At 60.6% G+C, this 27,943-nt stretch overlaps 1 protein-coding gene across 1 annotated transcript in view; it reads right to left on the bottom strand.

Moving 5' to 3' along the window:
• Positions 1 to 26,570, bottom strand: part of CORO2B (coronin 2B) — a 125,408-nt gene extending 98,838 nt beyond the window's left edge. Inside the window, exon 1 of the mRNA XM_062204816.1 lies at positions 26,506 to 26,570. Within this exon, the coding sequence (XP_062060800.1) occupies positions 26,506 to 26,520 (15 nt within the window). The 5' untranslated portion in view covers positions 26,521 to 26,570. The remainder of the gene's footprint in view (positions 1 to 26,505) is intronic.
• Positions 26,571 to 27,943: the final 1,373 nt, after the last annotated feature.

The raw sequence follows: 27,943 nt of genomic DNA, 5'->3' as shown, positions 1-27,943 counted from the left end.
TGTAAGCAGCTTTGCCTTACAATTGAAATAAAGTCTGCAGAACTGTACAACAATGTCTCGTAAGAAGCCGAGGTGGAGGGCCAGCACTGGTGCAGCGGGTAAAGCCACCACCTGCAGTGCTGACATCACAAATGGGCGCCGGTTCGAGTCCTGGCTGCTCCACTTCTGATCCAGCTCTCTGCTATGGCCTGGGAAAGTAGTAGAAGATGGCCCAAGTCCTTGGGCCTCTTAACCCATATGGGAGATCTGGAAAAAGCTCCTGGCCCCTGGCTTTGGATCAGCACAGCTCCGGCAGATGGAAGACCTCTCTCTCTCTCTCTCTCTCTTTCTTTCTCTCTGCCTCTGCCTCTCTGTAACTCTGACTTTCAAATAAATAAATAAATGTTTAAAAAAAAATAGAAGAAGCCCAGGCAGGGCTTGCAGTTCCCAGCGTGCTCCCAGCCTGCGGGGAGCGCCTTGCCGCTGACCTGAGGACTGGTGCTTCAAGATGGGCGGCACACACGGCAAGGAGGGTTGAGGTGAGGAGGGAGTCTATTCTGATCCGCCTCAATGTCACAAGCATTTAACGACCTGTGGCTGACGTCACACAGAGGTCTCGAAATGCTGGGCTTGAAAATCTGGCTCTTGTCTTTGCAGTGACTGCTTACTTCCCTCTATTCTGTCCTTCTCTGTATCGTGGTACCAAGAGGCTCAGCTTCTATCATGGAAATGACTACATGTCCCAGGTGCCTTTGCAACTGCGTATGATCATGTGATGAACCTCGGGCCAATAGGAGGTGAGCAATAGTATCACGTGGCAGCCCAGTGCATACCCTATCCAAAGCTCTGCTCTAACTCCAGTCTCTCACTCTTTCCTGACCTTGAGTGGGGAGTGAAGTTTGTAAAAGCACATGACCAAGACCCAAGTCGGGAGCTCCCGCGGAAGCCAGGGAAGCTGCAAGTGTCTCTGAAGGGCCAGCCAGTCCTCCTGCGCGCGCTCTCTCTCTCTCACACACCCACACACACACGCACACACGCACATGCATGGACACACACACGCATAAATGAATGGGGCCATTCACTACTGATTTCAAAGCCTATACACAAAGAAGTCATAGAAAGCAGAACCTGGGGCTGGTGTTGTGGCTCACTGGGTTGATCCTCCGCCTGCGGCGCCGGCATCCCATATGGGTGCCAGTTCAAGTCCCGGCTGCTCCTCTTCCAGTCCAGCTCTCTGCTGTGGCCCGGGAGGGCACTGGAGGATGGCCCGAGTGCTTGGGCCCCTGCACCCGCATGGAGACCAAAAGGAAGCACCTGGCTCCTGGCTTCGGATCGGCGCAGGGCCGGCCGTGGAGGCCATTTGGGGAGTGAACCAACGGAGGGAGGACCTTTCTCTCTGTCTCTTTCTCACTGTCTATAACTCTACTTGTCAAATAAATAAACAACAACAAAAAAAAGAAAGCAGAACCTGACGGTAGCATCATGCCCCCTTTGCCCCGCTACATCCACGCTGTCCCTCAACGAGTACAGGCGTCTACGCCAGAGCATCCAAGACCCTGTCTCCTTTTGTCTCATCTGATCTGTTTCCTGGAATTGACAACAAGTAGAGTGGACGTGTTCCACCTACAGAGACGCCCCTGAAAGGTGGAAACGCGCCAGGTCAAGCTGCCACCTGCCGCACCCACAGCCCTGCTAAGCCCCTACACGAGTCTTGGCTGCACTGCTTCCGCTCCGGTTCTGTACCAATGCCCCTGGGAAGCCTGCAGACAATGGTCCAGTACTTGGGCCCCGGGCACCCACATGGGAGACCCAGATGGAGTTCCAGACTCCTGGCACTTGCCTGGCCCAGCCCTGGTTATTACAGCCATTTGGGGAGTGAACTAGTGGATAGAAGATTTCTCTCTCTGTGCTGCTTTGCCTTTCAAATAAATAAATAAACACATTTTTAATAGGTAGAAATATGAAACTATTCAATGTCCAATAATAAAAAGCTGATAAAATAAAATTATATATTCATATGATAATCTACTACACAGGCATCAAAATAATCACATTTTTGAAGCATATACTGTTTTCATTACATCTAATTCAATCAATTGCAGGGCTAATCGTTATCCAATATTCCTCTAGGGAAGACAAAGCATGTTGTAATTAACAGTGATTTGCTACCGACTGGAGCCGGTGTTTGGAGATCACAAAATGTGAAATATTAAAGCCACTGGGGCCAGTGAGGTGGCAAAGCGGGTAAACACGCTGTCTGCAGTGCCAGCATCCCACATGGGTGCCAGTTCAAGTCCTGGCTGCTCCACTTCCAATCCAGCGCCCTGCTATGGCCTGGCAAAGTAATGGAGGATGGCCCAAGTCCTTGGGCCTCTGCACCCACGTGGCAGACCTGGAAGAAGTTCCTGGCTCCTGGCTTCGGATCTGCACAGCTCCGGCCATTGCGGCCATCTGGGGAGTGAACCAGCGGATGGAAGACCTCTCTCTCTCTGCCTCTCGTTCTCTCTCTGGAACTCTGACTTTCAAATAAATAAATGTATCTTTAAAAAAACCCGATGGCATATGGGATAGTTAATACCCTGAGGAAGCGCCCCTCATACAGTGTTGTGACATCAAATGTAGCAGCAGCAAGATCTACTGGTACCCACCCACGGGAAGGACAGGAAAGCACCGAAGGCAGGGTGCTGGGTCTCATGGGGGAGACAAAGGGACTTCTTTTTCTCCAGAGACAAAGACGATAGAGGATAGAACTGAAGTGGGGGAGGGGAGAGGGAGAGGGAAGGGGGGGGAGGCAGCTCTCATCCTTCCCAAATGCCTACAACTAGGGCTGACCCAAAGCCAGGAGCCTGCAACTCCCTTCAGGTCGCCATGGGACAGGGATCCACCCACTTGAGCCACGGCCACTGCCTCCCAGGGTGTGCATGAGCTGGAAGTTGGCAACAGGAGCAGGGCTGCCACTGGAACCCAGGCACTCTTGTGGGAGGTGGGGGTTTTAACTGGCATCTTTTTTTTTTTTCAAAGATTCATTTTACTTATTTGAAAGACACAGTTACAGAGAGAGGTAGTGACAGAGAGAGAGGCAGAGAGATCTTCCATCTGCTGGTTCACTCCCTAAATGGCCACAATGGCCGAGCTGAGCTCCGGATCCAAAGCCAGGAGCCAGGAGCTTCCTCCAGGTCTCCCGTGCAGGTGCAGGGGCCCAAGGACTTGGGCCATCTTCCACTGCTTTCCCAGGCGCATTAGCAAGGAGCTGGATGGGAAGTGGAGTAGGCGGGACTCGAACCGGCACCCCTATGGGATGCCAACGCGCTGTAGGCCAGGGTTTTAATCCGCTGCACCACAGCGCCTGCCCCTTAACAGGCATCTTAATAGCTAAGCCAAAGAAATACCTGTTCCAAGGGTGACTGTTTAATTTCATTTTCACACCTTTCTGATTTTCCAATTTTTCTGGAATGCCTCTATATCATTTTTTACACCTTGAAAAAGATGTTATTTCCAAATAAATACAAACCCAATGCAAGGAACAGCTGCGATCATGGTGAGCACGCGACTCTGGACTCTGCCTTCCCAGCTCATCATCTCCCAGCCCCCACCCCCCTTTCCCCGTCTACGCACAGAGCAGGTCCCGGGAGCCGCACGGGGGCTGGGGCACGTGCCCTGTGCTGAGGGACCCTGGTCGCCTTAGCTCCATGTCGCTCAGGATGTGGAGGGCCCCCCTATATTCTGCTCACACAAACAAAGCATTTTGTACAAAACACTCATTTCCCCCTTGGGCTCCTTCTGTGCGCTTGGCGTCTAAGGTCCACTCCCCCTCTGCTTCTGCACCCGAAGGTTCCAGACTGGCCTGCTGCCATGCTGCCCCACCCCCCACCCCGGGAAGGCCACGATGATGCTGAAGTTCCTCTCTGCGGGACCAGGCTCTGCGGCAGCTCCTGCCCTTCTTCTCTGGGGCTGGAGGAGAGGACAGAACCGCAGAGCAGGCTCTCCCGCTTGCTGTGGGCTCCTGCCCCACCCAACCGAGTGCTCGCTGCTCCTTGAAGCTGCTTACAATGTTGGGCAGGCGAGAGTGGTTTCTGGGGCCAGATCAGGGCCCCTGAGGTCAGAGCCCACGTGGAGGACAGAGGTCAAGTCCACGAACCCCTGTGGCCCTCGGTGCCTACTGCCGAGCAGTCGGTACCCTAAACTCACTGTGAGTGACACACGGAATCAGCCCCGCCTCCCTTTCCTCCCTGTGCCTGTCTTGGGGGGAGGGTCCACAATGATGGGGCCCTGGGGTGGGTTCTCTGGTGGATTCCAAGTCAAGCCGGTGCACTGAGCAGGACCTGGTTTCCAACGCCCCGCACCTTGATTTTACCGGCTCCGCCATTGCGGCTGGGGACGGGGCCCAAGAGGGGAACCAGCCCTGCCGTGCCCCCACCACGGACCGACCCCAGGCCACCTTCAGTTCCATCTCAGAATGCTCTGGACACAGAACGGCAGTGAGGGGGGGCGGGGCAGCGGGCTCAGGTCCGGCACCTCGCAGCAAGCCAAAGACGAAGAAGACAACCACCCCCATTGCTTTCAACTCGAGGGACCAGGCAGAAGCAGGGGGCCAGCCCTGCCCCCCCCCACCCCAGAGCTCAGCGATTTCCATCCCTTTTCCCTCCACCTACCCAAGTCTGGTTCAGTCCCTGGTACCCTCAGGCCTAGGGGCCTGGAGCAGACACAAGCAGACGCCCTGCGGCTCAGTTCCCTGGCTCCTCATCTCCTCTGCCAGAGAAGGCTGAGAGAGAGTACCACAGTGGGGGGCCGGGGGGGGGAGGTCAGTTCCCCTGCACAGCAAACGTGCCCCTCGGGGCAGCCGTAGCTCCTGGTCCAGTCCTTACAAGGCCTGTGCCCACCTGCTCCTCCCTGCCCTGGCTGGGGGGCCTGATCCCAGCCAACCCCGGTGCCCCTCCTCCATGGGCCCCAGGCGGGATGCCAGGTGCAGGTGCCGCATCAGAGCGGGCACCTGGGGCCCTCAGCCTAACCGGCTGTCCAGGGAGCTGGTCTCCTCTGGCTGCACTTGAAAACAACAGAGTTTGAGTTTGACTCCCCCTCTCTCTCCCCCTCCCCTTCTCAATTCCTGCTACCGTGTAGGAGTTTTAGTAAACAGTTGAATGGATAGATGGAAGGCTGGAAAAGCAAACAGGGAGAAGAGGACGAAGGGAAGGAAGACGAGGAGGAGGGTGATTGTGCCGATGAAGAATTTCCAGTGCCCCCCTGGAGCCCCCTGAGGCTAAAGCCAGCGTGGGAAGCCCGGAAGCCTGGGAACAGGCATTCAGGGGAGGGGCAGAGAACAAAGCAAGAGGAATTCGGGCTCCCAGGGGACTGGGAAGAGGGAATGAGCTCCCTGCTGGCCGGCCTCACTCCATTTTCTAACAAGCCCCTCGCCGCCCTGAGCCAAGTCCTTGCAAAGCAGACATGTCCTCCAACACACACACTCACGCACGTGTGCACACTCATAGAACCACGCCAGGAAGTGGCTGGGGGCTCCCTGGGGGAGAGAGCTGGGCTCCCGTCCAGCCTGCTGGTCAGCCTATGCTGCCTGAGCCTGGCCAGGGGGCGTGTCCCTTGGACTGCAGCCCTCCAGCTGGCCAAAGAGTGGGGAAGGCGGAGGGCCCTCCTCCCAGGAGGCCCCTCGGCCTGGAGGGCTGTGTGCTGTGGGCCAGAGTAGGCTAGGCTGAGGACTCTGAGCCTGCAATGGGTCTGGTTTGGGTGCCTGAGTCCAAGGGAAGGACCCTTGCCCGAGGGGTGGGTAGCAGGAAATGCGTGCTCAATCCTCTCCCGCTGCAGAACACCACACAGACCAAGGTCAGGTGCACCCCTCTTCCAGACGAGGGGCTGTGGCCCACCAAAAAATGATAAAGGCCCCAGGGTCTCAGGAAAGCCAAAGTCACGAATGCTGGGTGATGTCTGCTTTGGAGACCTGGTCGGACCGGCCCCAGAGAGAGGCTCTTTCTAGAAGAAAGGGGCTTGGAGGGAGGCCCCCCCCCCCCCCGGTCTTCTCCATAGACTCCGGATTGTGCAAGCGGCACCGTGTGGCTGGATCCTAGGTGGTCACGGTCCTTGGCCGTGTTTTTCGGGATCCTTGGTCTTGCAGCCCCAGGTCACGGTGTGCAGCGTTGGCCTATGGAGGCTGGCACACTGCTGCGACAGTTCCGGGCCCCATGAAGACGTCCCAGGCAGACGCTCCCGTCAATGGTCCCGGCCACGTCACATCTTCAACTCATCCCAGTCCAGGCCCTGCACATGTGTGCAGAAACTTCCGGACGACTGCAACCCATCCCATGTTCAAGTCAGCTGAGACCCCGGCCATGGTGGGGCAGAGACAAGCAATCTGCTGTGTGCCTGATCCACTGAATCCAGGAGGTTCCTCGCTACCCCACTCCACCTGCTTCAAGGTCCGAAATCAGGAAGAAGCCAGGAGACACTTGGTGCAGTTGGGGAAGTTCCCTCCAGCTGGGACACCAAGGCCCTGCCCAGGTGGCTTGCTCCAAGTCAACCAACACACACTGTGCACCTGCAAGGTACTTGCCTGCAGCCAGTCGCTCCCAGGAACCCATATAACGTCTTCCGTGCCATCACCCCCAGTCCATGTCACTCACCCCCTCCAGGGGGCTCCAGCCACCAGAGCAGAAAGGAAATATAACTCCAAGTTGAGTTGTTGGTTCTAGATTTGTCTGTGTCTGCCTCGGTCTCAAATAATCTGCCCAGCGCCCCCAGGAGCAATCAAAGCATCCTTGTGATTTCCACGTTTTCTGTGTCCAGACCGCATTTTCCGCACGGCCCCTTCCAGCCAGAGGCAGCTCAGGTCCCTGTTGGACCAAGTGCCAGCATTTGGGATATGGAAGATGTTTGCTTTAAGGAAAGCGACTGACCAGCAACCTTTCCTTTCAGCCTGTGCCGGCGTGGGAGGCCTGAAGCTGGGCTCTAGGGGCCGTCAGTCCCGTCTGGTTCATGGACTCCCACTGAGGACAAGCCCCGGCCCCTTCCTGCTGCTACACCCGAGACCGTGGCCTCCTCCCGCTTGCCCTCTGCACAGCAGTTGTCACCAGCGACCGCTGCCTCCTCCTTGACCTTCCGGTGGCCACCCTATCTCGGTCACCTCTGAAGGTCCTTCCTCTTCATCTGTACCAGGCCCCAACCCAGCTGCTACTCCCTGGCCCTGGGAAGCTGTGAATAAATGCGGATGCCGACCACACCCCAGCACTCCCAGTTCCTTTGCCTGGAGGGGATCTGCAGGTGATTCTACTACAAAGCTTTGCGTGGGACCCTTTGCGGGGACTCTTGTCTGCTGGGGTGATCCGTGCTCAGGGACGTAAACACCATCCACAAACAGATGCCTCCAAAAAGTCCCAGCCCAGCCTGTGTTCTTTCTTGTGCTTTAAGGGCACCTGTGCTTCCCCAAGAACTGCTGCACAGTTACGATCAAGGTGCACACACAACTCCACCTCCCACCTGCCCCTCTTAGCACAAGGGTCTCCCACGTCACACAGCCCACGGTGGGACTGCGGTTCTGAAGGGCTGCCCGGCTTACTCAGCCAGCCGCGTGTCGCCAGGCCTTTCTTTTCCTTGCAATTCTGTTACTCTACATAAGGCTGTGATGCACATCGTGATGCACCGAGCCCTTCCCTGCCTGTGGACTGTTTCCCCTGGCCACGTTCCCAGCAGTGGGATGACCGGGTCACAGGACATGGACACTCGGATGGCTCCTGATGCGCGTGGCCAAGTTGGTCTCCAAAAGCAGTGATGTGACTTCCGTGTCTTCGGTCAGAGTTTACTCTGTTTGGGACGGACCCGCCACAGGACCCTGAACAGGGCTGGGCACCTGTGGGTTTGGAGTTTTCTCTTTAAAAACTTCTTCAAAGTTGGCTTCCTGTCTCCTCCCTATCAAAGGAGTAAATGCACAAGGCAAACAGAAAAGTGGAACCAAATCAAACAAAGGCAACCACAATCCACCCTACGACGAGAGCCTAGAAAGCATCATTTTTTAAAAACATTTATTTATTTATTTATTTGAAAGTCAAGAGTTACACAGAAAGAAAAGGAGAGGCAGAGAAAGAGAGAGAGAGGTCTTCCATCCGCTGGTTCATTTTCTATTGGCCACAACAGCCGGAGCTACGCCAATCCGAAGCCAGGAGCCAGGAGCTTCTTCCAGGTCTCCCACGTGGGTGCAGGGCCCCAGGACTTGGGCCATCTTCTACTGCCTTCCCAGGCCACAGCAGAGAGCTGGATCGGAAGTGGAGCAGCCAGGACTAGAACGGGTGCCCACATGGGATGCCGGCACTGCGAGTGGCCATTTTACCGCCAAGCCACAATACCAGCCCCTACGTGTTTATTTATTTTCATGTACTTGAAAGACACAAAGACAGGGCCAGGAGAAAGAGAGAGAGAGAGAGCGCTTCCATTCACTGGTTCGCTCCCCAAATGCCTGCCACAGCTGGAGCCGGGCCTCTTCCTCCTCCCTCAGGTCTGTCTGCTTGGACGCCCTGTCCAGGCTGAGCCTTCCCGTGGCCCTGGCCTCTGTGAGCTGTGCCCCCGCCCTGCTGTGCCCCGCACACTGCTGTCCGCTGCTCTCCCCACCCGAACGGCCTCCACTGGAGACTCCTGGGGCCGGCCCCTTGCTTCATTTGCCCTTCTATCCTCCGTGCCCAGCCAAAGCCAGGACACACAGCCGTGCTCAGGGGGTGCCGGCTGAGGGAGGCCAGGGGCAGGCAGGTCCCTCAACCCCTGTGTCCACCCCCCACCCCGTGCCGCCCACCCTGCCAGTGGCAGCCGAGGCCAGGGAGCTGTCTCACCCGTCTCTGTAGCGCCAGCGCCTGGCTGGTGCAGGGCTAGCCCGCGGTGGCCACTCGGGAACTGCCTGCTGCACGGTGGGGAGAGACCCAGCTCTGGGGGTGGAATTCCGAGTCCCCCACGCCCAACCTGCACAGGCCGCCTGGGAGGTGCCCTTCTCATCTTAATTGAAAGGCAGGCAAGCAGCCTCCTCCCCGCTCCTGCCTCCCTGGCCGGAGTCAGCAGGACAGCCGCCACGCGGGCAGGAATTACTGGGCTCGCATCTCTGCCTCTCCGCCCTCCTCCCACGCTGCCTGGGAAGGAGCCAGGGGCCTGGGGCCACAGGCGGGAGGGGCCGGCTCAGGCTGTGCGGCTTGCCCGTCCCATTTTCCCGGGGTCTCCTCTCTCCTCCCTTCCTTCCCCAAGGCTGGTTTTGGGACCACAGCTGCTTGAGGGGGGCAGGGGGGTGCAAAGCGCCTGTCCATGCTCATCGCCCACAGTCCTGGGGCCAGGAGGGCCTCCTATGGCCCCAGCAGCCACATGTGCAGTGGAGCCCGCAGGCCTGGGCGGGTCCAGGGGTCAGAGAGAGGCTGTTGGCAACGTCTCCTTCTGCCTGCCCACTGAGCCCACAGGGGCCGGGGCTGCGGCTCAGAGAGGAATGTGGGGGTCACCAGTGCTGGGTCCTCAGCGAAGTCCATGCTGAAAACGTCTTTGGGCCATGAACCTAGCACAGTGGCAGAGCAACACTCCAGGAAGCCTTCCTGGAGGAGGTCACACTGGAGCCGGGCCTCCAGGGAGAAGTGCATCCTCCACATTCTAGGGAGATTTGCAAAGCACATTTCAGCTCCTGGAATGCAGTGTGCGTGTTGTTTAGAGAAACCTCTAAAGAGACAGGCAATGAAGCTGGCCTCATGGGCACCTAATATCCCTGAAGAGTAGGGACTGACCATGGGCTGCCCCCAGACGCTGCCTCCCCAGCCCCGGGTCCCCTCCGGAGGGGCCTCCACCAAGCAGCAGGGACACCAGCACTGGTCCAAGACCCTCAGCCACTCTCCAAGGACACGGTTCACTAGGACGCATCCTCGGTTGCCATGGAGACCCCAGGGCCCGCAGCGCCCGGGAACAGTCTGAATGCACCCGGGCCTCGAGCACAATCAGACAGGATGAATTTTTGAGTCAGTGCCTAATGGGACCTGGATGTCCGGAAAGCATAAGGCCGCCTCCCAGGGTCACCAGGGTCATGGGGGGGTGCAGCCACTCTCAGGTGGGGGTGGGGGGAGGTTGGAGAGACCCTGGGGAACTGGTCCCCTGCTTTCGACTCCACCCCCACCGCCCCCCTACCCCCCCCAGGGCAGCCCAGCCCGAGGCTGAGCAGTGGGGGTGGGGAGAGCAAAAGCCCTGCCCTCTCTCCCTCCCTGCGGACCTGATGACTTTGCCGAAGAGTCTTCCGCTGTGCTGCACACACGGAATCCGCCAGACACACAGCACATCTTTCAGAACTCACGTGGAGCAGCTCCAGGGCCAGGCAGAGCGGGCACATGCGGTCGGAGCTCCCTCTCACACAGCGCATGGGGCTCGTCCTAACTCATCACAGGAGAAGGACAGAGCTGGCAGTCAGGGAAGGCCCCCTGGAGGAGGTGGCATGTGGGCCTTGAAAGCAGGATCAGGACACCTTTCCAGTAGAAAGGGAACAGAAAAACACAAGTGTGGAGGCAGCCAGCAGACTGGTGCCAGTCTGGGTGGGGGCCGAGGGGGCACACGGTGGCCAGAGAGGGAAGGTACCACCTGCCCAGCTGAGTGGCCTGAGCAGTGGGACGCCAAAGGATGGGGGGCAGGCTCCAGCAGTGTAGGCCAGGAGGTCCCCTAAACCCCAGCCCCCAGGCTCGGCTTGAGCCGGCATCTGGGACAGTGCTGTGGCTCCTCCCCCCACCCCGGCTTCCCTCCCAGCCTCCAGGTGGTCTGCTCCCGATAGAAACTCTTCTGGCCAGACTCACACACACACACACACACACACATACCCCATGTCCAGAAACCAGGTCAGCAGATCAGCCCCTTGGTGCTCAGCCGAGGGCACGGCACAGGGAGGGGAGGGGAGGGGATGGAGCAGAGGCAGGCGTGCTGCAGAGTTACGGGAGGGAGACGGAAGCAGAGGGGCGGGGTCTGCAGCCAGGGAGCCCTGGGGGCACCAGGGACTTGGCTCCATGGGACACTCATCTCCCCGGGCTGCTCCAAGGTCAAGGCCTCTGTAGAAAGCAGAGTGCTGTCCAGGGAGGGCCGGAGTGCTGGCCTTGGATAACTGGCCCCGGGAGGCTGCCGTAAGAGGAAACGCTTGTCCGTGCACAACAGGAACAGCGGGCAGAACCTGCCGCTTGAGTTCTAGGAGGCCTTCCCGATGCTCAAAGCCTAAACCCAGCGTTGTGGGGCCTGGCACCCAGCTCAGCGCCCCGGGAGCCAGCACAGCTAACTCCGGCCTCCGTGGGTCTGATTTTCTGAAACCGAGCCGACTCTGTGGGACAGGTGGATGACCTGGCTAGGGGAGGGGTCCGGACCTGCAATGCAGGCCAAGAGGACCAGCACCACCCCTTCCTCCCGGGTTGCCCGTGGCATGGACAGTGTGGCCAGGAGCCGCGTCTTCCACCAGCTTCGCCACTGCACCCATCTTCTTTGTCAACCCTACGCCCTGCCTTCCTCGCCTGACCTCATGGCTGCCACATGGCCAACGCGAACCTCTGCCTGGACAGCTGCCTTGTGCCCAGGCTTCCCCTCTGCCCTCGCTGTGTCCCCGAGCGGTGGGGAGGTCTTGTGTGGTCTCTGCCTTCCTTCCCTCCTCTTTATCTGCGATGCGAGGCACAGCTCTCCAAAGGCAATGGTTCTGAGAGGCGAAACTGCAGGAGGTCAGGGCACGGGCTTAACCCGGTCCCGCCTCCGTCTACCAGTTTCACATGTTAACCTCTGAGTCTCTGTTTCCTGACCTGTAAAATGGACATAACAGCAGTCCCCACCTGCCTATATTTCCCAGGTATTGAAACGATCAACAGGATAGGGCGCGCACCGTGGTGCTGCAGGTGAAGCCACTGTGTAGAACGCCTGCACCTAGGCCGGCGCGGCGGCTCACTAGGCTAATCCTCCACCTGCGGTGTCAGCACCCCGTGTTCTAGTCCTCGTCGGGGCACCAATTCTGTCCTGGTTGCTCCTCTTCCAGTCCAGCTCTCTGCTGTGGCCCGGGAAGGCAGTGGAGGATGGCCCAGGTCCCTGGGCGCTGCACCCGCATGGGAGACCAGGAAGAAGCACCTGGCTCCTGGCTTCAGATCGGTGCAGCGCGCCGGCCACAGCAGCCATTTGGGGGGTGAACCAACGGAAGGAAGACCTTTCTCTCTGTCTCTCTCTCACACTGTCTAACTCTGCCTACCAAAAAACGCCCTCATCTCATAGCGGAAGAAGTCCTGGTATGAGTCCCCGTGTCTCCACTTCTGATCCAGCTCCCTGCTGCTGTGCCTGGGAGGCGGCAGGGGACGGCCCAAGTGCTTGAGTCCCTGCCACCCACACAGGAGGCCCAGATGGAGTTCCTGGCTTTGGCTTTGGCCTGGCTGTTGTGGCCATAGGGGGAGTGAACCAATAGGTGGGAGATCTCTCTTTCTCTCTGCTTTTCAAATAAATATATATTAAAAAGAATGAGAGAGAGAGAGAGAGAGAGAGAGAGAGAGAGGGAGGAAGGGAGGGAGGAAGGAAAAAAGAGGGGCTGGCATTGTGGCACAGTGGGCTAAGCCACCACTTCCAAAGCTGCCATCCCAGTTTGAGTCCCGGCTGTGCCACTGCTGATCCAGTGAATGATGGCCTGGTACTCGGGTCCCTGCCACCCACACAGGAGACCCGGATGGGGCGCCAGGTTCATGGCTTCGCCCTGGCCCAGCCCTGGGTGCTGTGGCTATTTGGGGAGTAAACCAGAGTATGGAAGACCTCTGTCTGTCTCTCTCTTGCTGTCACTCTGTCTTTCCAACAAATGTGAACAATACATAAGAAAGGACTGGATGATGTGAGCTGCTGTGGCACAGTTCCCACGGCCCCCAGGCGGGGAAGCCTGCAGGTCTCTAAGTCGTTAGGCTTCTGTTAGGATGAATTTAAGTCCCAGGGCATCTCCCTCCCTGCCAGCCCAGAAAAGCTGCACCCAGCCGCATGGCAAAGGGCGAGGCCACTCCTTTCTGTCCTTCTCCTCGACCCACGGGGCTGGGCCTCTTAATTGCTCGCTGGTTTAACTCAATTTGAAATGAGCAGGGCACTGGTTCCCTGCAGGGGAAAAAAAAAAAAAAAAAGGAAGATGCTTCAGCTCAAAATACTAATGAGGTGAGGCTGGCAGGGAGGGCGGCCCCCGGAGGACGGACGGGGCCACGCGGGCGGACGCGGCCCAGTTTGCAGCCCCTCCAGATGGGCAGGAGGCACATGTGAGCTTCGCGCTCGCCGCTCAGGTCCCGGCCTGCGGGTGTGGGACCCCTCTGTGGGACCCTCTGTGGATCCAGTTCCTCCTCAGGAGCCTGCCATCTGCAATAGGCCCCCTCCTCCTACAGCCTGATTCACCTTCCCGGTGCCCACTGCTCAGACCCTCGTCAGCTCAATGTGGTTGCGCGGCTCCGGCCCTCGAGCCTCATCCCCCTTCTCTTTGTCCTCCTCGGGTGGCTCTCAGCAGTCAACAGGCATTGGTGCTCGGTCTCCTGGGAGGCAGACCTATCTTCCTCTCCATACCCCCCTTCCCGGCCCCCACTCCCAGATGAGGGCCTTCAGGTAGGTCCCTCCTCAGAAGTAGTCCATGGGATCCATCCCTCTCTCACTCCCCTGCCCAGCCCTGCGTCCTCACCAACCCGCCGTGCTCCATGGTCCCACAGGGCGGGGGCTCCTGCTCTGCTCCCTGGCATTGAGGGGTCCACGGCCTGGACAGACGCTGCCACAGTACACGATAGTGCAGCATCTACAGCTTGGAATCCATGACGTGAGCACCTCTTGCTCCTCTCCTGAGCCTGCCAGGCACAGCCCTCGCGGGCGACCCGCCCCGGCACCCCCCCCCCCTTCAGCCGCCCCCTGCTCCCCAGCTCCTGACCCTCCACCCCCAAACCTCACTGGCTGTGAGACGTCCCAGGGCACCCTGGCCTTTACCCATGCTGCTCTGCCCCGCCTTCCCCAAATCGCACTTCCTCCCAAAGTCAAGTTCAAAGCCTGCCTCTCTCCAGTGTTCCCAAGGCCGGCAGGGCGGGCGCTCAGGCTGTGGGGATCACTTCACAGGGATCGCTCAAGATGGGGAAGTGGGGTCCCCTCTGTGCGTCCCCCGAGCCAGCGCAGCACCTGGCGTGGAGCAGGTGTTTAACAAAGGGCAGTTCTTTTAAGAGGTGCTCGTTCCAGGGCTGTAACTTGTTAACTCCGCTGCTTGCGTGGGAAACAGGAGGAGCCGGCCGACTCAGAGCTGTGATGGGAGCCCAGCTCGGGGACAAGCCTTGGAGCCCTGCCTGGGGGGCCGAGCAGAGGGCAGGGGGCCCCAGGCGCCTACGTGTGCACAGGAGACGATCCCAGGCCTGCCACGTGGCTCAGGGCATGGTGCCCGGCGACCAGCCCCACGGTCAGGGGCGGTGCTGCTTGCTCCTCCGTGCCGCGACTCCGGGCTGGGGGGGGATGTAAACCGGACACCCGCGTCCTCTTCCTGGGAGGAAATCCGGCCGGCGTTCTCAGGCGCAGGGGACAGGAGGCTCATTCCGGCGAGGAAGGAGGGGAAGGGGCCCCTTTGTCCCAGGCCCTGCTGCGGGGTGTGGGGCCTGGGTCATGGGGACGCTCCCTGTGGTCTGCCCCACAAGTCACAGCTGAGGCTGCGGCTGGGCCACCGTCTCAGCCGGTTCCCCGGCCTTGATGGCTGCGCGGTGGGGACCCTGGGGTGGTGCAACGGCTCCTACGCTGACTTCACCGCCTTGGAGCAAGCTCACTCCACAGCCCGTCTGATCTCCAAACACTATAAAGGGGCAGAGGAACTGGACAGATACCTCCCTCTTAGTAAGGGCTGGCAATAAAGACCCAGAGAGGCTCAGCAGCTTGCCCAAGATCACACAGCATCGTGAGAGGTGGAGCTGGGAACAGAAAGCAGGCTGAGATTTCTGTGGTTATCAATCGGCGTGGCCGGGAAAAGTGTGTGCGGAGGCCTGCTTGGGACTGGAGGCAGGGGCTGGGAGGACACTCCCTCCCCCTGCCCCCCCCCCCCCAAATCCCACTCTGTGAGCGCCTGCATGCAGGCTGGCCTCAAACCCACAGAAAGGCCGTCTCTCTGCCTGCTGGCTCTCAGAGCCGGGAAGGGGCCCCGGCCCCTGGAGGATCAGCTCGATACACAGAGCCCCTTTCCCGTCTTCCGGCATAAATATTTCAGGAGACGGAAACAAACACACTGGCTTTTGATCTCCTGCTTCGGACTCAGAATCGAGCCCCCTCCACTCTCACTGGGGCCGTGGGAGACCTGGCACACAGGCCCCGCCGCCCTCCCTGCTCCCCAGGGCCAGCACCTGCCGAGAACTGGGCAGGTTCTCCACCCCCACCTCCGCCCCACTGGCTGTTCTCAGAAATGAGAGGGAATGGTCTGCTCTGGGGGCTTCAGTCCCAGCCGCAGGTTCCCACAGGGCCAGGAAGAGGGTGTGGGCCAGGTGCACCTGCGATCCGCTGGGGCCGGCGGGGTCTGGCGGGCAGCCCCTCAGAGTGTCCCCCAGACACTCCCTTTCCTTCCTGGGATCCAGACCACTCCAAGGCAGGCTTCTCTCAGCCTGTCATTTCCGGTGCTTCCCCAGCCAGCCCCGCCCTGCGTCTCTGCTCCAGTTAGCCTGCTCCCTCCCTAAGTGCTCCTTCCAGCTCCTCAATGCTTTTTTTGCCTTCTCTCCAGCCCCCTTCTCTTCTCTCAACTTTCTCAAGATGGTTCACATGCCACCTCCTCCAGGAAGCTTTCCTTGACCATCCTCCCCCTCCACCCCCGAGGATAGCCCCTTGTCAACTGAGCTCCCTCGGGGTTCTTTGCCATCACTGCCCGGGACCTGTTCTGTGCCCCTCTCACGCCTGCACGAGGTCTTACTGTTCCAACTCAGTATCCCAGGGTCCGAGAGTGGCCGAAGATTGGGGCTCCCCTCTGGACAAAGCTCAGCTTTGAGGAAATCCAGATCCCCTGTTCTCAGACAAGGAGGCCAGAGAGGCACGGCTAGAGAAAGTCTCCGTTTTCAACAAGGGCGAAGAATTTCAAAACAGGGACGGCCACGTGTGAAAGCAAGCCAGCCATGGGCAGCACAGTGACCCGCATCTCCTTCACGTCGTGGGCCAGGGCTGCCCGGAGCACACCCCAGTGCTGGCACAGGGAACGAATGAATGAGGGCATGAATGAGTGAATGGGCAGAGAGAGATGCAGCTTGAACCAGAAAGCTGAACGGGGTCAGGCCTGCAGCGCTCCAGCCTCAAGTGTGCGGCCTGATACAGCTTCACGCAAGTGCACGTTCCTGTCACCACCGGCCTTCCAGAAGGTTCTCCCCATCCCTGGGAACACCGGAGAGGGCTCTCCTGCTACAGGAGGTGGGATATGCACAGGTACACCCAAGACAGACGCCGACTCACAAAACTCCCTTTGTGTGCCAAGGGCTGGCGTCTGCAAATCCACCGCCATGCACACACCCTGATCCAGGCTGAGCGACTTCCTCAGAGACACAGGGCGACTCGCACCCTGGCTTCCACTCCAATCCGCGCATCCACAGCTCCCTGGCCCCTGCCTGCCTCCCCAGCCTTGTTTCTTTTATCTTTCTTTCTTTCTTTCCATTTGACAGAGTTAGTGAGAGAGAGAGACAGAGAGAAAGGTCTTCCGTTGGTTCACTACGGCTGGCGCTGTGCCTATCCGAAGCCAGCAGCCAGGTGCTTCCTCCTGGTCCCCCATGTGGGTGCAGGGCCCAAGAACCTGGGCCATCCTCCACTGCCTTCCCGGGCCACAGCAGAGCTGGACTGGAAGAGGGGCAACCGGGACAGAATCCGGCGCCCCGACTGGTACTAGAACCCGGTGTGCCGGCGCTGCAGGCGGAGGATTAGCCTATTGAGCCACAGCGCCAACTCAGCTTTATTTCAAGCTCTCAGCAAATGCCTAGGACCTCGCTGCATCACACTGGGGCTGGGCCAGGTCATCGGTGAGGACTGGGGCAGCCAGGGGCGGGGGACAGGGTCCCAGAGGAAGACCAGCCGTCCTCTGCACGCATCCCGCCTCCCTGGCAGCCTCGGATCACTCTCAGGCCCCAGCTCTCTCCTCCTGCCTCTGTTTCCCCTCCGGACGCCTCTCCTGAGTCTCATCACTTATAGACCACAGCGGCCAGGGCCCCATCGATGGAAGCCACGGAAGGCGCTGCCATCGGCCCTCCCTTGGGCTCTACTTTAACAGCATCTAAGAGGCCCGGAGCAGCTGAACTCTCTGGTGGGTTCTAGGCTCCGTGAGCTGGGAGGGCACCATCTGCTGTACCCCTCCCCAGGCCAGAGGCCGCCCCGCCTCTGCAATCAGTCTTGGAGTTGGGTCCCATCCGCCTTTCCCTGCTGGGTGAACCCTGGGCTGCGGCCGACCTCTCTGAGGTCCGGTTTCTTCACTCGGGGTCACAGCTGTGTGATGGGGACTCCATGAGACACTTGTGCAGTGCACAGCGTGGTGCATGGGCCCAGGACAGCACTGTGGTTCCCACCACTTCCCAATGCCAGGGTCCCGGGCCCTGTGGTTCTCCCCGGCCGGCCAGATGGCCACAGAGAGCAGCTCTGTTTGCGGCTCCCAAGCACCTACTCCTCCCTCTTTCTAAGCTGGAGTCCCCGGAAAACCTTGGCCCGAAACTTCCACAAGCTGCGATAAGACCTTGGCCCAAGGAGAGCTCTTAGCAACCGAGGCTCCCGGGTTCTCTGAGACAAAGGCGGGCGAGATTGCCCTCGGCTCCGTGTGCCAGGAGGGACAGCGGGGTCACGGGCCACTGCGGGCGCCGGGGTGGCAGCCGGGCACGTAGGCCCGGAGGCTGCCAGGCCTCGGGAATCAGCCTGGCCCTGTGCGCAGAGCTCCGGGTTGTCCCTCCTGCCTCTGTGGCAGTCCTGAGCCGGGCCCTGGGGGAGCCAAGCCCCTCCACACTGGGGGCCCCTCCCATCTAGGCCAAGTACCCAGCATCTCCTTTCTAGAACTTTCCCTCGCTCTCCACTTTTGAATTAGTCATTGGCCTGCCAACATCAGGTGAGAACTGGCGGCCCAGGCAAACCCACGGAATTGAATCTCACCTCCCCGCCCCCCAACAGAGCCTGTGGTTGACTGGGGGGATGGGCGCCCCATCCCCACTGAGCCATATCCTCCCTGTCCCCCAACCCGGACACCCCTGCTGGGGCTATGCCGGCCCCAGACCTCCCCAGAGTGCCCTGTGGCTCAGCAGTGCCGGGGCCAGGAGGCCAAGGTCCTGGCCACAGGCCACACAGCATTGGCCAGGAAGGCCGAGGCTTGCTCCACCCCCTCCGAATCGTGTCTGTCCACACTGCTACCCCGCAGTCCGTGGCGCACTCTCCCTGCCCTGCACAGCCATTGGCTGAGCGCTGCGGAAGGCTCTGAGACAGGTAGATGCTGTCCCAGGCCTTGGCCAGCGCGCAGGTGAGCCAGGGAGCCACGGGCCAAGTTCAGGAACTCGCCAGGAAGCAGCACGAGGGCCCACCTGCGCCACCTGCGCCCGCGGCTGGGAAACCAGAGAAAGGGCCGCAGCAGGGAGAGCCACCCACAGCACCCCGGTGGCTCCCAGACTCCCCCACGACAGAGGGGTCCTCAGGAGACAGATCTGCGACAATAAATGCTATCTGTCGGCTCCTCGGGGGACCAGAAATCCCCTTCCCCCACCCAGATCCCACATTTCTGGGGACTGCAAATTTCCTCGTGGGTGCATTCGCACACGCATCTCTCGCCCTAGAGGCCGTAGGTGGCCGTTCCGACAGGAGCTCCACAACAACTCGGGATCCCGTCCTCCCCACCCCTGAGCGCCGTTCTCTCCATCGGGGGTCCAGGTCCTGGAAGCTCTAGAGCTGTGAGCGCTCAAGTGCACCCCCAGGCAAAGCAGGACTGAGCCCCAAGGGCACAGAGGCCACGGGAGCAAAGGTCAAGGCCTTTGGGCCCCACCTCCCCACCTTCCGGGGAGCTCTGGCCTGCAGGGGGCCAGGGGCCACACAGCCTGGCTCAGGAGTAGGCTCAGCCCGTTTTCCACCCCGAGCGGGATGGCACCCTTCTGCGGCCAGAAGACTTGTCCCAAGCCGTGAAAGCAGCCCAGAGCAGCGCAGAGCCGGGAGAGAGAAGAGTGACTTTCCATCTATACTCAACTAGCTCGACAGGAGGAAGCAGATAGAGGCTGTGGGGAGTGATGCATATTTCTCTTCCACCCACAGCGCATGAGTCAGTGCCGAAGTCAGGCCTGCAGCAGGGTGGGGAGGGGGCCAGCCGCTGGGTGGAATGGCCTTGGCCTCAGGGCCACGAAACACTGGGGTGCTGGGAGTAGGGAGTGCGAATTAGACAAGAACCCCTCCTATGCTGACGTCTGCAAGGTGTTTTCCGGGCTACTTTCTGGACTACTCACACATCACAGCACGTTAGGGGGGGTGGAAGACTCGCCCTGGGTTTACAGGTGAGAAACAGAGGCTCAGAGACATGCGGGGACCAGCCCCAGGGCACACAGCTAGGAGCAGGGGCAAGAGCAAGGCCTGGGTCTTCCACCTCCAAGTCCCCCTGCTCAGGGCCATTCCCACCGCCTGGCTGGAGAGGCTGAGCCCCTGAGTGCCTGTGTGACCATGGTTCGCGACCTCTAACAACAGCACAGCCCCCACCCAGCTTGGCTGAAGCCTGGAAGAACCAGTCACTTCCGCCATAGGTACTGTCCGTGGAGCCCTGGATGGCTCACAAAAGTGCGGAGTTGTTCTACCTGCATATCCACCATCCTGCTCCCTCTGCCACTCCCCTCTCCCCAGCTCCCCGCCTCTCTTTCTTTTTTAAGAAAGATTTATTTTTACTTATTTGAAAGGCAGAGTGATAGAGAGAGGAGAGAAGGAGAGGGGGGGAGAGAGAGGGAGATAAAGACAGAGGAATAGAGGTCTTCCATCTGCCGGTTCACTCCCCAAATGGCCACAACAGCCAGGGCTGGGCCAGGTTGAAGCCAGGAGCCAGGAGCTGCTTCTGGGTCTCCCACGTGGGTGCAGGGGTCCAAGCACTTGGGCCACCCTCTGCTGCTTTCCCAGGTGCATTCGCAGGGAGTGGGATCAGAAGCAGAGCAGCCGGGAATCAAACCTGCACTCATAGACAGGATGCTGGTGCTGCAAGCTGGAGGCTTAATCACAATGCCGGCTCCAGCGCCCCTCCTGTCACCTGCGTCCTCCACCTCGTCCTTTACCACTTAGTCACTTCTAAGTCACTTCTTCACCCCCAACTAGGTCAGCAGCGAGGCGGAATGGAGGCTGGTGCAGCCCCGGGTGTCTGCGCACTGCTCATTTCCTAACCCCCGGATGCTTGTTCATGTTCCATCTTCCTGGTATATTAACAGCTCACACGAGCTGCCAAGCATCACATGAACCAGCTCGCTTAGTCTTAATCATTATCCTGTTAAGTGCTACTATTATCAATCCCAATTAATAGATGGAGAAACAGATGTTCAGAGAGGTTAGGCAACTTGCCCAGGAACACACAGCAAGCAACAACACAGAGCCATCTGTCTGGCAGCAAAGCCCAGATGCCTAGCCCCTGGCCCCCCACCCCTTGTTCATCAGGGACCGCCCCAAGAGAAGGCTGCTCCTGATAAGAGACAAGCAACCTCTGAACAAAGCCGGATCCCCAGAAACAGACAGGGCCCGGATGTGGCACCAGTGTATTTCCTGGGGGCACACAGCCCAGGCGTCAACCCCCTGCTCCCCACCCACTCAATCTGTGACCTCGGTGGATCCGCCTCCTCTCAGTAAGCCTCAGTTTCCTGCTCTGGAAAATGGGCTCCACGCGCAGAGCGCACACGGACTCGTGTGCCGGACGCCTGCTCAAGAGCTGCTGTTAACTCATGATGAGGGCTAACCCTCCAACCCGGCGACCGACTGGGAAGCCTGGCTCCAAGCTCAGAGATCGGCCCGTGCCGCCCGCCTCCGACAAGCACGCGCACTAGCTAGGGCGTGGTCCCCTCTGCTCTCCAAGACTGTTTATTCATCCGCAAACAGGGGGCCCTGCCCTGGGCCCAGCGGGGAGCAGGGAGTGCGGGAGGAGCCCGTGCAGCAGCCCGCATCCAGGGCAGCCCAGCGAGAGCCTCCCATTGCTCCCTTAATTAAGTGGAAAGAGGGTGCCAGCCAGAAACCAATTACCAAGAACCCCCAGGGGCCTTTGCGGGCAGCGAGGGGGAGGGAGCACACAGGGCTGGGGGCGGCTCCTCCCCCACCCCACCCCCACCCTCCTCGAGCCTCCTTTGCAGCTGGTCCTACACTCCAGGCCACAAAGGAGAGGCTCATTCCAAAGAGCTCCTTTCAAGTGGAAGCCACTGGATTTGCATCTGTTTCCCTGGCAGGGCCTGCCCCGGGCCAGCTGCTCTGCACCGCCTTCCCCATCGCCACCAGCACCACCGGGCTGGGTTCCTGGGTCTGAGCCTGCAGGGTCCACAGGGCAAAGGGAGGGGAGCGGAACGGAGCTGATCCGGAGAAGAGGGAAGGAGATGGGGGCCCCTGGGGCCCGGCACGGAGGGAATGTGCACATTCTCTCCTCTCCTGGGCACCAGACACACCCTGGGGCCAGGCACATCCACATCAGAATCCAGGCGGCCCCGGGTGCCAGCAGCCAAGACTCCATGGCGGCCGCCACTGGCTGAGGCCATGTCTGCCCCGGCCAGGCGGCCTGGGAGAGAAGTGGAAAAACTCACTGCATGGTGGGGCTGCCAGGCCACTGGTCCAGCCAGACCCAGGCTCCCCAGCAGCGATGCTCAAGATTGTAGCGCCTTCTCAGGGCCGGCCAAGTGAGGGGTGATCCTGGGGCACCAGGGAGGCCCCTAATCCCTCCCAAGGTGGCAGTGCCCTGGGGTAAGGGGACGCAGGCGCCCTGGCCTCGCCCTAAGAAAGAAACTGGCAGGGCTCTTTTCCAGCTGTCTGGAAGGAGAGAGCCTGCACTTATTGAGCACCTACAGCATGCAGCCAATCAGACTTTGCCTGGCTTGTGTCTGCTGGTCCTGGAGACTCCCAATTCCCTCACCCCTCTTGTAGCAAGAGCCAGACGGGACAGCAGTGCCCGGATGTAGACTATGGAGGCTGCAGGCACCTCCTGAACAGGCCGGATTCCGGGCCTGGGCACCAGAGGCCGAGGGCCCCGCAGTCCTCCCTCACCACACTGCCCCTGGGGAGTAGCCGGGGCTCCTCCCTCCCCACATGACCCCCCCGCACCATGCTTTCCCTCCAAGGGTGGAAGCCTGCCCAGCAGAGGAAAATCCAGACAGCAGCAGGCCAGACGGGGCGAGACAGGGTGGTGACTGGACTGGGGCTGGGACACTCGCCTCTGCCCAGGCTGCCTGCTGGCTCCGTCACAGCTGGGTGGGTGGAGACAGCACTAGCCATGAGTTCAAGGCTGGTTCAGGTTCAAGGCTGCCAGCTTGGACGACAAACTGGGCAAGTCACGGCTGCTGGTCCTGGGGTCTGGAAAAAGCACTCAGTATCACCGGGCACACCTGAGAACACCCGCCCCACGAAGCCACCTCCTCGAAGCCCCGCCTCCTCTGCTTACCAAACAGCCAACACCAAGAAGTCACTGCAAAGGGTCTCTGGACTGCGGAAAGGAGGTTTGCAAGGGCCTGCGTTAGACTGTGTGGCTTCTCTTATAGCCTATTGTTTTCAAGGATTGATTTATTTATTCTTTGAAAGGCAGAGTTACAGGGGCGGGGAGTGGGGAGACTGAGAAAGATCTTCCATCCATTGGTTGACTCCCCAAATGGCTGCCATTGGCTATGGCTGGACCAGTCCAAAACCAGGAGCCAGGAGCTTCCTCTGGGTCTTCCATGTGGGTGCAGGGGCCCAAGCACTTGGGCCGTCCTCCACTGCTTTCCCAGGTGCCTTAGCAGGAGGCTGGATTGGAAGTGGAGCAGCTGGGACTCGAACCGGTGCCTATGTGCCGCAATGCCAGCATGTCTTACAGGCTGTTAGCTTGTACTTTACACACATGTCTGATGGATTCTGCTCCCTGACCTCCCGTGTGAGGGCAGTTTAGAAACAGAAGCGAGGAAGCACAGATGAAATTGGGAAAATCATAAAAAGCAGACACAAGACCTCGAAGAATGAAAGCGTCAGGAGCTGCTTGTCACGGGAAAGTAAGCTGGCTCCCTCTGCCCCGACTGGCCCGCTGCAAGCCTGCTGGGCCAAGACAGGGAGGCAGCGCGCCCTCTGCTCCTGCCAGTGTTCCTTCTCTTTTCTCCTCTTTGTTCCATGAAGAAATTAACTTACTAAAAGGCATATAATAAAATTGAATTAAAACATCATAACCAGGGGTGGACATTTGGTACAGTGGTTAAGATGTCACCAAGGAGGCCAGAGCTGTGGCGTAGCAGGTAAAGCCACCGCCTGCAGTGCCGGCATTCCATAGGGGCGCAGGTTCGAGTCCTGGCTGCTCCACTTCCAGTCCAGCTGTCTGCTAATGCACCTGGGAAAGCAGCAGAGGATGGCCCAAGTGCTTGGGCCCCTGCACCTGTGCAGGAGACCCGGAAGAAGCTCCTGGCTCCTGGCTTTGTCTTGGCCCAGCCCTGACCGTTGTGACCATTTGAGGAGCGAACCAGCAGATGGAAGACCTCTCTCTCTCTCTCTGCTTCTCCCCACTCTGCCTTTCAAATAAATAAATACACCTTTTAAAAAAACGATGCCACCAAGGACATCCCCTTCAGGCGGCCCCCCACCTCCTGCCCACCAGAGTGTCTGGGCTGCAGTCCTGACTCTCCTTCCTGCTAATGCGCGCCCTGGGAGGCAACAGGTGATGGAGGGCTCAAGTACCTGGCCCCCTGCCACGCACGTGGGAGCCCCGGATGGAGTTTCTGGCTCCTGCTTTCCACCTGGCTCAGCCCCTGCTGCTGTGTGTGTATTTCGGGAATGAACCAGCGGACAGAAGCCCTCTGTCTCTGTCTCTCCGTCTTTCAAATAAAATGAAAATAAACCCCAACACATCTGAACCAGGAAAACCAGCATCCAGCTAGAAGGTCCGGAGACCAGTGTGGCCACAGCCCCGTCCTGAGTCGGGCCTGAGGTCGCTCTGCAAAGCCCAGGCTTTGCGTGCAACTTCCCCAGCAGCTCTGCACGACCACGGGAAGGGGGTGGGCTGAGTGTGAGAGAGCGGCGATGGGCAGAAATGGGCCCAGGAAGTGCAACTGAGCAACCAGCAACTGCCCGCTGGCTGCCTCTCCACTCCCCCAGGCCTCTCCGGACTCTGAGCTCCCGCAGTCGGCACCGGCACTGGCACCGGCACCGGCACTGGCACCGAGAACGCTGCTTTGAGGGGCTGCCACAAAGCCTCAGACAACTGGCCCACCCCTGACCCTGCATCTGGCACGGCCCCTGGGCTCATCCTCTAACCTCTCCCCCCCGCCCCCAGCTCCCACACTCCCTTGTGGGCTGTCCTTGCTAGCTCTCTTGTAACCAGAGCACCCCAAGAACAAAGAGCCCCCCAGTCTCCGCCAGAACGGAGTTCCTTGCCAGCACTGCGCTCCCGGGATCATGGGAACTGATTCCTGCCTGCTACAGGTGCAAAAGCAGAGGCCCAAGGAAGGAGAGAAGTGAGCGATCTGTGGTCACACAGCCTGGGCTGGGGGCGGGCTGAGGACTGGAGGCCAGCTTTCCTGGGGACAGCAGCCTCTTCCCCGGGCTCCTGGGCACAGCAGGGTCCCCAGCCCTCGCCAGCTGCTACTCAGGGCAGCCAGCGGAGTGGAGACAGGGTTAAAGTGGGGGATTGTATTTAATCCTCTAAGCTGGCTTAGAGGAAGCCAACATTGGATAGAGCAGGAGGTGAGACTTGTTGGGGGAGGGGAACGTTAGTGAATAATGGGCCAGGGACCAGCAGGCAAGGGCCTGCCAGTGGGCTTAACTGACAAGTCGGCCTTCTTGGACTCCCCGTCGTCCCACGCCTGCCTCTGGGCCAGGCCTCCAAGCTGTGGCCCCCTCCACCAGGAGAGTCCCCGAGTCTCCAGGTGCTCGGCGGTGGAGGCTGCCCTGAGAGCCCTCTGAGCGCTGCAGGTGCACCTGCTGTGGGACCTCAGGCAGCCACCTCACCTCTCTGAGCCCGGGCTGCTCCCCCAGTTCCCCAGGGCTGGACACACCTTCCTGGTAGCCCTCCTGGGAAGCAAGGCTGCTGGCATTCCGATCCAGTGCTTAAGGAAACACAGGGGAGGCGCCAACTCAAGCCTCAATGCCATTGTTACAAATGCCACATCCCCCCTGCCCTTACTCTTCTGTCCCAGCTGCTTGAGCTCTGGGTGCAATAACCTGAGTGGGCACGACCCCTTGTAGCTGAACGGCATCCGTATCATTTCAGAACATTAAGCATCCTACCCACCGTGGTGGCGGCCACAGAGTCCCGAGTCCCGCAGCCCCAAGTTTATCTGCCACAGTGTTTCCAAGTCCCGGAACCACAGCAGTGGAGAAGCCCAGTGGACCCAAGAACAAGCAGAGGCAGGACGGCCCCTGGGCCATCACCTGTGCCCCTGGCCCCTGGCTCTGCCCACCAGTGGGCTGCCTCTCCCTCTTGGCATCTAGCTCCTCAGTTCTGAGAGCCAGCTGGGCAGCCTGGAAGGGCAGGATCTGGCCTTGGGGGCACGGTTGGACCGTCCCAAGGCCATGCCCAAGGCTAAGGTCAGGCTGTGAGCCCTCTGAAAAGTTTACATTTTTTTCTCACGGGTCCCCCAGCTGTCTGCCACCACCAGCAGGATGTCTAGGATCAAACTCTCATCACGGAGGCCCCAAGTGAAGGGTCCCCCTTCCCCAGGCTCTCCAGGGGATTTGGGATAAGGCCGGGGAGGGCACTCTGGTCTCTCCAGGACCTGCTCCACTACTCCAACTACTTTCCTCTTAACGCCTTCCTTCCCGCAACAGGGACGTGCCTGGGAGCTCCACAACAAACCTGGGCCCCTGGACCAGGCCCACTTCCTTGCTCCACCACGGGGCCTGCCGAGAGGTCCCCCTGCCCAGGTCGCCAAGCCGGCCACCGCAGAACCTCTGGGATGGGCAGCGCGGGTCCCGCGGCGCTGCGTGCGAACGAGCCAGACTGGCGCTCCCGGGTTGGGCGGCCGAAGCCGGCAGGTGAGGCGCGGTTGCTCTCTTTCGGGCGGCCCCCCACCCCTCTGCTCGGCCCCAATCTTGGCCAGCGACGTTCCCCGCGGCGCGCTGCCCCGAGGGACGCCACGAGCGGTCCGCCCAGCACAGCTCGCCAGGGGTTAAAACTGCAGCATCCAAACAAGGGTTAAAAATGCAGTCCCCGGGCCGGGCCGGGAGCCGGAGGGACGCGGTCCAGCCCCCCCAGGGCTGCCAGAGCCGCGTCCTCTTTTCGCCTCCGCAGTACTGGGGGGCTGGAGCGACTCGAGCGACCCGGGAAGCGCGGGAGGCGCACCGCGCCGGGCCCTGGCCCCCAGCCCGCGCCCACACCCCCGCGCCCCCCGCAGCCCAGGCCGGGGGCTGCAGGCGCCGGCGGTCCCGGGCGGGCGGGCGAGCGACGCTTACCTTTGTGACAGTCATGCAGGAAGCGGGCGGCGGTGCGGGGGCGCGGTTGGCGGTGGCGGTGGCGGTGCGGGCGGCGGCGGGAAGGGTCCGGTGCGCTCCCTGCGCCCCGCCGGCGACTGGGCCGAGCGGGCAGCGCGCAGGGACCGCTCGTCGGCGCTGATGTCAGCCCCGAATGTGCATTTATAATAAATGAGCCTCCTTCGCCGCAGGAAGGCGAGGCAGGAAGAAAGGGAGCGAGCGAGCGGGCCCGGGCTGGGGGCGGGGGAGGAGAGGGGCCGGGAACTCGCTACAAAGGCGGAGGCGGAGGGAGGAGGAGGAGGAGGAGGAAGCGCAGCCCGCCCGCCCGCCGCCGTGCCCCGCGCCTCCCAGCTCGACCGCCGGCCGCCGGCCACTGCCGCGCCCGGGGCTTGGGGCTGGAGCCTGGGCCCGTGGCCTTAACCCTTTCGGGCCCGCGGCCGCCACGCGCCTGGGCGAAGCTGGCTACTCGCACCTGCCGGTGCCCGCGGCCCGGGGACGCGTGCCAAGTAGCACGCGGGACAGCGCGGGCCGGCAGGACTGCGGGGCTCGCCCCCTGCCGGATGGGAGCCGCGGGTCCCGGAGCCGCGGCCGCACCCGCACGCGGCCGCGCAGAACTGGGGCGCGAGTGGCCAGGCCGGCTCGCGTGAGCGCCCGTTTGCAGCGAGTCGCTCGCCCGAAGGCCAGCGTGTGGCGCCGCTCCTGAAGCCGAGGCGGGGGCGATACAGGTGCGCCCGGTGCGGGGGATCCTTCCTAGCTTGGGTCACGCCCTATCCTGGAGCTGGGGTAAGAGTCCCAGCGATATCGCCCGAAGGCGACCTCTCTTCCTGAGAAAGGCATGCCCCTGGACCTGGGCAGAACCGCTGTGGGCACAGAGTGGCGAGGGCCCCTAGCGGAGATGGGGACCGGGAGGCGCCGCTCCTTGGCGAGGGACAGTGCGATTCATCGCCAGGGATGACTGCAGGTGATGGGTGAGCACCTGCCCCGTGGAAAGCCTGGGGGGCTCAGGAGGTCGCAGGCCGGCCTCAAAGGAGACCCCTGTGTGAATTACAGCCACAGGAAGAGCGTGGCCGGCATCCTCGCCACTACCGGAAAGGCAATGAGCGGCATTAAGAAGCAATTGTCACCCTGCTTGGCAGGTGAGTTAAACAGGTGGAGAGAGAGGGCCGCAGAGGGCTGGGCTGGCCCAAGACCACCCCAGGCAGTGGTCTGGACTTGAACTCAGGGCACGTCTGTATCTGCTGCTGTGTGATCCAGCCTCACAGGGGCTTGGGAGGGAGCTAGGGCACCAGGGGTGCCCTGAGCAGCTCCAGGACTCATTAAACCCCTTGGGCAGCAGATGCACCAGGCCCCATGCATCCCCTTTGCCCCAGACCCTTCCTAGGCTTGCCCCTCTGCTGGACCTGTGCCTTTGGCGGGGTTG

Source organism: Lepus europaeus, chromosome 11 (assembly GCF_033115175.1).
Source record: "Lepus europaeus isolate LE1 chromosome 11, mLepTim1.pri, whole genome shotgun sequence".
NCBI classification, from domain to species: Eukaryota; Metazoa; Chordata; class Mammalia; order Lagomorpha; family Leporidae; genus Lepus; species Lepus europaeus.
Note: the sequence above shows the minus strand (reverse complement) of the source record. Positions and strands in the feature narration are given on the sequence as shown.